This window comes from Myxine glutinosa, chromosome 5 (assembly GCF_964187855.1).
Source record: "Myxine glutinosa chromosome 5, kmMyxGlut1.1, whole genome shotgun sequence".
NCBI classification, from domain to species: Eukaryota; Metazoa; Chordata; class Myxini; order Myxiniformes; family Myxinidae; genus Myxine; species Myxine glutinosa.
Genome location: NC_136265.1, coordinates 39,677,285 through 39,687,453, shown reverse-complemented (window position 1 = coordinate 39,687,453; position 10,169 = coordinate 39,677,285). Strand labels below are relative to the sequence as shown.

The window sequence follows — 10,169 nt, the reverse complement described above, 5'->3', positions numbered from 1 at the left end:
TGCCATGCCGTGCTGGTCTATGGACGCGGGTCAATCTGCATGGACAGGGATGGACATCGCCTGCCGGACAACCATTGGGGCATCTGTGGAACATGATGGTGAGAATGATCTTCCACAGATGTCTCGTTATGATTTAAGGACTCTCGGTTTGGGAAGAGAGCCATGGGGTTGATGAATCGGGAATTTGTAACGTGCCGAGCATATTGGCCATGCTCGGCTGGCAAAGCATCTTTCTTTGGTGAGTTTAGTGAAATGTGAAAAATGTTTGGCATGGGTAATCTGTGGGTTAGATGCAAATTTAAGGGTGAATTTTGAAATGCTATGGTGGTCACTGCACAGTGACACCATTATTGATCCAGGTGTGCTCGACCAAAGTGTTTGAGGCTGTGATAAAATTGACAGGGTAGCAGGACACAGCCTTCAACTGGTTGCGGGGGCGACTGTGCTGATATTTGGGACGCGGGGTTATGGGGATGTAGTTGTGTAGTATGAGGGTCAACGTGGTGCTGTGCGTGTTCGAGGTGTGTGGACCATGTCTTCTGGGTGGGTCTCCTGGTGAAGCATGGCTATTGAATGGACCTTGGTGTGGTCAAGTGTGGGTGGGCACTGGGGGCTGCATGTGGTCGGACTGGGGAATGATGTGGAGGTGCAGGGGACGTGGCTGTTGGGATGCCACGCACTGCGACCATGCCCCCCAGGCCCGAGGCCTTGGGAATGGCGGTGTAGGCAGCAGGTGCTCACCACATTGGCCAGCTGGGGCTGGTGCAGCTGTGTTCCTTGCAGGGGGGCCAAAGGGTGGATGGTGGGTCGCACCCTTATGGACACTCATGGGCCATGTTGGCGTTTTGACTGCTCACCTTGTCCCGATGACCCTTTCACGGTAGAGGTGCAGAGCTGTCATAGCCGCATGCAGTTGGGTAGTGATAATCACCGTTGGATGCGGACCCACATACCTGCCAGTATAGTGGGGACAAAAGAGAAATTTGGAAGAATTTGGGAGGTCCAATGAGAAATTTTGGGATTTTGTGGGTGGATGGCACTTTGGACCTGACCAACCGGTAATTACCTGCACATCAAGGTAAAGGTAAGGCCTTGATGTGTACTGTCCCAGGCTTCAGGACCTGCTTATGTAAATTTGGGGACAGGTAATTTGGAGTTGGGAGGCGGGTGAGAGTGATGACATGGCCGGTGAGGGGGATGGCATGTGTGCCACACAGTGTCTTGTGGGTGGCATTTGTTTATGTGTAGAGGTGATGTGTTTCTATGTGGTCGTGAGGTTGGAGAAAATGAATGAGTGATGCTTATTGAGTTTTGACATGTGCTCTTGGAAATGTATTGGATAAATGTGAACGGAGATTTCACAATGGCAGGCCATGGCAACTCTTTTGTACCATCGTTGGCAATATGTGTTGGAAAATTGAATGGCAGTGGGGGAGGAAATGTGTTTTGGGATCTTGTGGGTGGAGAAGGTGTGTGTGCCCGCAGGTACAGATCAAGCTCTGAGGAGCGATGCCTGCGGCCCCCCTCTGCGGCAATTACCCCTGGCAGCCAGTGGTATCTGGAAATTGGAGCTCGTCGGTGGAGGGTCTGGTTGGGCGCCGTGGGGTAAAGGAGACCCCCGGCAACCCGTGGAGCTGCGCGGAAGCAGGAGGCCACGGAGGAGCCTGGGGTTTGGAGACCCTCACCGGCAGGGTAACGGCGGAAAGGGCTGTTGGGCTGTCACGGGGCCAAGAGGTAAAGGGGTGGGGGGTGGGGGGGGGGGGGGGGAATGAACTTGTGAGTCGGTTGACTTGTGTTTGGGACTGCGGCACCACAGCCTGAAGCGCCCCCACCATCTTAGTTGTGCGGTACCTCCCCGCTGCCTAGTTGAGACATGCACACACGAATGACATTAATGCCATAACGCCGCTTCATATTATTTTGTGGGATCAAGTTGTATCGGGTATTGGAATGGAGTCGTGTGATCACTTGCTGTAAAATCAAATCTAACAGTTGTGCTTCTCATTTTATTGTATGTGAGATAAAAGATCTTTGTATTGACATTTATTAATTATTTTCATATTCATCAACTGATCTAGAATAGCTGATATTTCATTAAAACAATTGTTGTTTCCCACCTCCTTACTACCTAACAGCAGTAATAGCCTATTAACTAATTGTGCTGAGTCACTCGGAAGAAAACTAACGCCGGAGCCTGACCTCAGTCCAAGTTTATCTAAAGCATTTTAAATATGTTTTTCCTTCTTGTTCTTCTTACCATTACCCTTAATATACCCCTCATATTAATCAATCGCGTTTAGCAACTCAATATACTCTCTATCTTCCTCTCTTTCCATATCAAGTGGTGCATCAAAATATTTTGACCCACTGAGTCCGGTGTTTGTGAGAAGAAACATGAATCTAGGGGTTAATTTAACATTTCGGTGAGTATCTTTCAAAAACATTTAACTCATCATTAAATACCAATACCGTCTCGTTAACAAAATGAAACGCTCCTGGTTCTCCTGCTGAAATGAGTCCCGTTTTGGTTTTAAGACTGCGATTATATTCATTGTTTTGAATAGCTTTCGCAACATCATGAGAAATTTATTTGCCTTCCCAAGTTCTCGGGATGATTGTGTTGCTTCGATACTTGTAAGTTCTTGATTCGCTAGTTCCTCCAACTCTCGCAACTCTTGTTGTTGTTTGGTAGTGTATGTTATCGCGGGAACTTGGCCTCATAGGTCAATCAAATCATGCACCTCTTGACTTTTTTGGGGGGGGTCAACAGCCTGTCAACCTCTATCGCAGGAGGTTGAAACGAAACCGACTTTTGTTCAGCAGATTTTAAAAGAGGTTTAAAAAACTTCTCTTGTTTTCTTTCAAACATTTCTTCACGCGTTAGTTTCTGCCTCTGCTTCTTCTTTGTCCCTTCTTCTTGTTTAACAACTTTTGAAAGTAATTGTTGATGTTCCTTAAATTTTCTTGCTCGTTCTTCAGCATTCATTTTATTTATGCAAAGAAATTATTAGTTATTATATCATCTTCTTTAACTCAGCCTGTCATCAGCCTGTCTCAGCCTGTCATCTCAGCCTGTGGGTTGACTCAGCCTGTCATCATGTAAAGAAATTATTAGTTATTATATCATCTTCTTTAACTCAGCCTGTCATCAGCCTGTCATCTCAGCCTGTGGGTTGACTCAGCCTGTCATCATGTAAAGAAATTATTAGTTATTATATCATCTTCTTTAACTCAGCCTGTCATCAGCCTGTCTCAGCCTGTCTCAGCCTGTGGGTTGACTCAGCCTGTCATCCTTCCGAGGTCGGCTAATTGAGTACCAGTTCACTGGTAATTCCCTGTTTGTCGTTAAAGGCGGCAAAAAGGGTTGGCGTCAGGAAGGGCATCCGGCCGTAAAACATTGCTTCAAAAAGGGGACCGAAAAACAACAACAACCACGGTTCCCGAAAAAGGCCAACCCCCGCTTTGCGGGGAAAAATGGCCTCTAAAGGTGGTTATTTTTATACATATTAGAAGCGATTCAACCAACCGTCTAATTGTGTTAAATATATCTTGAAATATTTTGAAAAAGGGTTCGTCCATTTTATATACTCTATCAAAAAAGTTTTTCTCAAATATTTTAAAAGAAGTATAACATAAATGTATAACAATTGAAATTTGTCATTTCGATACAATTGCTTTTTTTCATTGAATTATTTTATTTTTTGAATTATTTTTTTCCCGTAAAAATACAGATGATTCCTAATGAGCCTCGACCCGACTTTTACTGCTCTTTCCAGTTTATCAACAAAATATTGATGATTCAAAGAAAAACACTCCTACCCCTCCACCTTTCAGTCTCAGCACCAGTCTATATGTGATATTTCCAACCCTCCCCCCCCCCCCCCCTCTCCTCTCCGTCCCCAAACTCCTAAAAAAGAGAACGAAAAAAGTACTAAACTCCATCGTACTCGATTCCTCGAAAAAAGGATTCGGAATAAAATCGATTTCGAAATTCCCAGAATCGTCAATCACGACTATACAAGCAGCTTGGTAATGGAACACCCCGCTAGATGGAGCACTGCTGCACCCTCCTCCGATTGAGTACATTTTATTTATTCCCTTCCTTTAAAAAGCAAAAAGCACATTTATTAACGACCAATGACCCCCCACCCCTCCCACCAACCTGCATGCGTTTGGGCCCGCAGTGTTGTACATCGTGAGGTGCCTCCTCACCTTTGTTGTGGTATTTTATTTTCACCCTTTTTGCGCCATCTGCTTTCATTATACAAACCGTCACTTCCACATGAATTTATATATATATATATATATATATATATATATAATTTGTTTTGTTTTAAAATAAAAACCCGAATTTTGAAAGTCGCGCTATGGCAGATCAAGACGGCTGGGTTCCGGTAGAGGAGAGTGAGGCAGGGTCGATCCAGGACCAAATTGACGGACATGAGGAGAGCGAAGCAGTGAGGGCGGCAGGTTCGCAAAATGGCGTCCTCGCGCACGAGGTTACGGGCGCGCAAAATGGCGCCTCGCACATGGCCACGGCGACCGCGCCCGCGACCGTAGCAGCGCCACCGGTGGATTTGAACCTTTTTATGATGCAAATGAAGGCCCTTATGGAAAAGAATAGTGAGCAATTGGGAGACCAAATTAGAGGTTTGAAAAGCAGTATGGGACAAATGGGGAACCGGATGGATGCTCAGGGTGAGCGATTGGAGGGCCAAATGGGGGTAATGGGGTCCAATTGTAAGAAATTGAGGGAGGACATGGGGTCCAATAGCGAGAAATTGAGGGAGGACATGGGGGCCAATAGCCAACGGTTAGAACAAAGGATGGGGGCCCAGATCGGAGGGTTAGGGAGTAGAATAGAGGGATTAGACAATAGATTAGGGGAAATACAGGAGGGGTTAATGGGGGTAGAAAACAGAATGGCCGTTCAGGAGAATCAAATGGAAGGGATGAAAAAGGGGTTAGAGGGGTTAGAAAACAGTATGGAAGGCAAATTGAGGGACATGAGAGACCAAGCGGAAAGGGAAGTTAAACAAATGGGGCAGCAGATAGAGGGGGTCAGAATGGGGGTAGAAACTAAATTGGATGCTCACAGGGAGGAAATGGAGCAGATGAGGGTGGCATCTGGGCAGGAGATGCAAGTGATGGGAGAGGAGATCAGAAGAGGTGTGAGTGAGGAGGTCGGAGGAGTGCGCGAGGAGGTGAGGCACTGTAAGGAGCGCATGGAGAAGGAGGTGAGAAAGGGGACTGTAAAATTGCAAGGTGGTATAGAGGAGTTGACGCTGGGAGTAGAACAACTGACGGAGGGACAAAAAGAACTAACGGAGCAGGTTCGAAGGAACACTGCGGTACTAGGAGGGTTAAGAGCGACACAAAACGACATAAAAAATGACTTGATAGCGACACAGAGGCAATGTCAGATGGTACGTGAGGGACTGACAACGAGGTTGGACGAGGATAGTGTTTTGGACCCAAAATTAGAAAAAGGCAAAATTTGATGATTGGCAGTAATGATTGGCAGATGATGGGTAGTGATTGGCAAATTTTTGATTTGTTGAAATTTGATGTGCAAAATTTGTAGTGGGAGATGCCCCATGTGATGGGATGGCCAATCCACCATCCCTCACAGAAAGTGGGGGCAAATGCGCTATAGATTATGGGGTTGATGGCAGTGAAAACTAGCCCGGGTGGGTTAGGATATTGTGTGTAGGGCCCTAGAAGATGACATTAGGTGACGTTAAGATTAGTTAGTGACAAGGATACCTGTAGAGGGGACGCAGGTAGATTAGTGTGGATGATAATGACGAGGGAGCGCAATAGTTTAAAGGGACGACTGGGAAGCGCAAGTTTCAGAGGGGAGTAGTTAGATGAGATGATGCTGTGTGAGAACTGGACAGGTGTGTGGAGCAGTGTATGAGTAGTGAGTGTTGTGGATCAGCGCGAATGCGCTTGGGGGAGAGAAGGGTGCAGGCGGCACCAAGTATGAGAGCACAGGTGTGCAAGTATAGGTGTGTGGAATACATGGAGTATTGGAATGAGTGGTGTGGAGAGAGTTGGAGTAAGTAGTACGGAGTGGTGTGCATGGTGCGAAGGTGTGGATGGGGGAAGAGTGGACCCCTTTTCACGAGTACCCGGGGAGGGTAGTTTAAAGAATAGTTAGAAGGTATAGGTAAATTGTGGTTGGATATTGGCATTTGTGGTGCGGTTGCAGAATGGTATTGTGGATGGGTGCATTGGTGTGGTGAAATTGGCTGGTCGTGTGGCCTGTTAGTATGAGTGTGAATGGTTGGGCACTCCGCCACTGTTAGATGTCGGCCAGGTGAGGCCGCAGGTGGGCTCTGGGAGCCGTTAGTGTCAGTGGGTGCCTGAGGATCCCGGGTGTGGATCGGGCAGCCCGTGCCAGAGAGGGCACTGAGGGGGTGAGAGTGCGAGAGGGCCTTCCCCAGTTAGTTAGGTTAGGGTGAGGAGCAGGTGAGCTCGGTAGGCAACAACAGTGGTGGAGGTGTGCAGGTGGGCGGACCAGCTAGGAGCATCACACGACCCAGCCACCGAAATTGTGCGGGGGCACCGAGTGATGAATCGGGGGAGTGAGACTCCAACTTGAGAAGCACCACAGTTTGGGCAATGGGAATTGGTTTTTAGAACCCATAGTGTAAGTTGGCCAATGGATTGGCAGGGAAAGACCCCGGGTAATGTAAAGTTGTTAAAGTCATTTAGGAAATAGTTAGGATTGATGAACCTGTCGCACCATACGCAGCCACTTACCTGAGGTGATGATGATGACTCCACACCTGTGTTCCTTTGTTCTGTGTTGCAGGAAGGGAGAATTGCTGTGTGGATTTGTGAGACGCATCACGACGTGGATGAGACATTGGGGTGATTCCATCTCTCCCTCCTTAGGAGGGACTGATGATGAATTGGTGATGGCAAATTTTGATGTTGAGTTGGAGATGGTAAATTTTGATGAGAGTTGGAAATGGCAAAGTTGATTGGTTAGGAGGGAGAGAAGACGAATTTGGTTTATGGGAGGAACGGGGAAGACAGTAGGGACGTTTGTTGATGTGTAAAGTAGATGTTTATGGGTAGTGTTGTGTTTTGTGGATACAGTAAGGGGTAAGGGAGGGGCAATGTAGGTTATCTGGTGGGGGGGGGGGGGCGTACGGTAGGAACGTACCTGTCTCACCTGGTTCCCATGTGCCCCTAGTGTGCATTACCTGGTATTGCGTGCACTTTTGCGCCCTTACCACCTTACTCACTTGTCTTCTTTTGTCTCCCACCTCCGAGGATCTGGCTTTGGGGCAGAGAGAGAGGAGAGAGAGGTGCTGGCTCCGCAGTTGTGGGCCTGCACTTCCGCTGCTTGCTGCCTGGATCGATACACCATATGGACCGCAATTTTTGTGGCCGCCCACCATGGACCGCAGTTCTTTTGCGGGCAAGCACCACCCGTTGATGGACCTCTGGGTCAACGTGGCACCTATGCCATACAGGTGAACCACTTTTAGTTGGCCCCCCTGACGGCCACAAATCAGAAATGGATGCGGTTGGCGCCTTTCTTTATTTCTAAAGAAGCCAGAAGGCCAAGTGCACTCCAAGAAGGCAAGACCAGCGGCAGAACATCGGCCGGCTGCGACACCACCGGTGACTATGAACACTTTATTGGTGCACCGGATGGTGCTGACTGTGTGTATGGGGTGGTGCTTTTGGTGCTTGGATGGGGTGCTCTGCACATTATTAAAGGCCGTAGGGCCACAGGGCACTCGTGGGTTGGTGTATCGATGCTGGCATGCGTGCTCTCTCTATGCATAACATCTGCATGTGTTCCTCAAAGAACAGGTCCTGGATCGTAGTGTAAATATCAATGTTGTATAAATAATGCTCCCTACCGGCTGTATGTTTAGTTTGAGAATGCTTTCCGCGATTCGGTTATCCTGTGGGTGTGTTTCTGTGAGGAGAAGGGTGCAACGTTGCAGGGGGACATATTTACTCATTTGTGAACATCTGTCAAACTGTCGCACTCAGGGTTGAGTTAATAGTCGAGGGAACTACATCTGAGTGCCACACTAAAGTAGGTAAAAATTTATCGGGTCGGGACGCCCCGAGGTAGAGAAGGGTGCAATGTTGCGGATATGGGATTTACATCCATCCATATCCGCTTGTAAATATTCCCCTATTTCCTCATCCTTCCCAACTATCCCCAATCCCCCATTCCCTAGTCCCATTTTCTGTAAACAACACTCTGTAGACCCGACCTTCCCCTATTTCCCCCATTAAATGTCGCATCCAGGTCCACCGCATCTCACGTAGACAACTATAGGACATCTTGCTAGTTATTCTTAGTCTATGTCAGTTAAGGACTCGTTTCCATTAATTCTGACTCTTCGTTGCACCAGAATGTGATTGTATGGCACCGTTAGGAAGTTTAGGACCTCCCAATACCTCCCCGCAGCTCTTCCTCACGATTCAACAACAACAACAACAACAACGGCGGCGGCGCGGGGAGTGTGCGTCCTCACTCCGGCTTGGTTGGTAGGGGGTGTTGGGAGTGCACCATGCCTTTCCAACGAGCCGCCATCGAGCATGTGCTCGACGGGGTTACCAGGTAGGGGCTCGCTGTCAGCTCCTCGTCAAGGGCGGAGCCCGGTAACCCCCGCACCCAATAGAAGCGGCGGACCGATCCCATCTGGGGCGGAGCCAACGAGCCGAGGGCGTGTCACTCCCCGCTGAGCATGCGCAGAAAGAGGGAGGTGACGTCAGATGCGCGCTGAGCTTGAAGCAAGAAGGACGCCACCTCCGAGCGCTGTGACACCTCCCTGCATCTTTTGGACCGCGCTTTATCCTGTCCCTGAGCCAAGGTGCACCTTGTGCTATCGACTGCCTGTCCTTCCCTGCCATCAATCCCTGTGTAAGTCAGTCTTGTTCCGTTTGTCTGTGGTCTGTCTGGGTTAGATAAGATTGTGTCTAAGTGCCTATCTCTTCTGTGTCTTTACCTCATTACCTTGTAATCTACCCCTTTTCTCCACCACTAATTATATCCTCCTCTGGAGGTCTTGAGAACTGTACCCCTTGCGTCGTTTCCTTTATCCCAGTCGTTGTGTCTTTTCCATCATTGATTTAGCATAGCGCGATTTGGTCAACGTCGGGTGGAATCGGGTGAGTTGGGGGTAATCGGGTAAACTGTGCGAACACGGCGGCCATTCCGCTCGGTCAAGCAACATCTTAAGCCGTGTCCGTAACAATATATATATATATATATATATATATATTGTTACGAATGTTACGTGCTCCTCCCCAACCCCCTGGTCACGGTGTACCTCGAGCCCCGAGAGGAGTCACGGCAGAAAAATGTGTTATTCTGCATGTCAAAGATCAATGGTGAAGCCACACCAATTGTTACCAACAAACAAATATTGTATTAAGATCACACAAGAATAACAGTACAACAATAATAGTAAACCAAAAGTACAATCAATATATATCCGATGATGGCACCATCAGTTTCGTAATACAGACTTGGCATTTAATATGGAATATTTTTTTTGTGGGGGTGAACTTACTTTTCAAGATGACTTAGAACCAAAAGTTCATTGGAATTATGTTGAAATTATTCTAGATTTTGTTAATGTGACCTTTAAAAGAAACAAAAACCACATTTGACATTTCGAAGCAAATAAATTTATCCTTGAAAGTGATGTAAACTGATATCGAACTCAATTCACGGACAGTACTGTGTTAAACTTCTGTACGTTTTCCAGAAGTACTGTATCTCTTTATTTTGCACATTAGCTAAAAAAAAATTCAACAAAAGCAAAAGCTAAATTATGACTGGGATTACGGACAGTAAGTTCAGTACTTCGTCTAACCCCCACGAGCATTCAGGAGAGCACGTACACGTCGAGGCATGCTGTTCACGAGATTTGCCAAGGTTTGGACAGGAATCGCTTGCCATGCAGTGACAATAGTCTGCTGCAATTCACGCACAGAGCTCGGCTGCTGGTCCAAGTTGTCGATTTGACGCGTTAATTCTGCCCACAAGTTCTCTATCGGATTCATATCCGGGGATATGGCAGGCCATGCCATATGCTCTACACCACGGTCAGCAAGAAAGTGTTGGATCATGCGAGCACGATGAGGCCGTGCATTGTCATCTTGGAAAACAAAGTTTCCTC

General features: G+C 47.5%; 1 protein-coding gene across 1 annotated transcript in view; it reads left to right on the top strand.

Annotated features, from left to right (window-relative positions):
* The first annotated feature begins 1,494 nt into the window (after positions 1 to 1,494).
* LOC137427662 (N-acetylneuraminate-9-phosphate synthase-like) overlaps positions 1,495 to 10,169 on the top strand; it is a 444,861-nt gene continuing 436,186 nt past the window's right edge. The window contains exon 1 of the mRNA XM_068117294.2: positions 1,495 to 1,734. Coding sequence (XP_067973395.2) covers positions 1,510 to 1,734 — 225 coding nt within the window. The 5' untranslated portion in view covers positions 1,495 to 1,509. The remainder of the gene's footprint in view (positions 1,735 to 10,169) is intronic.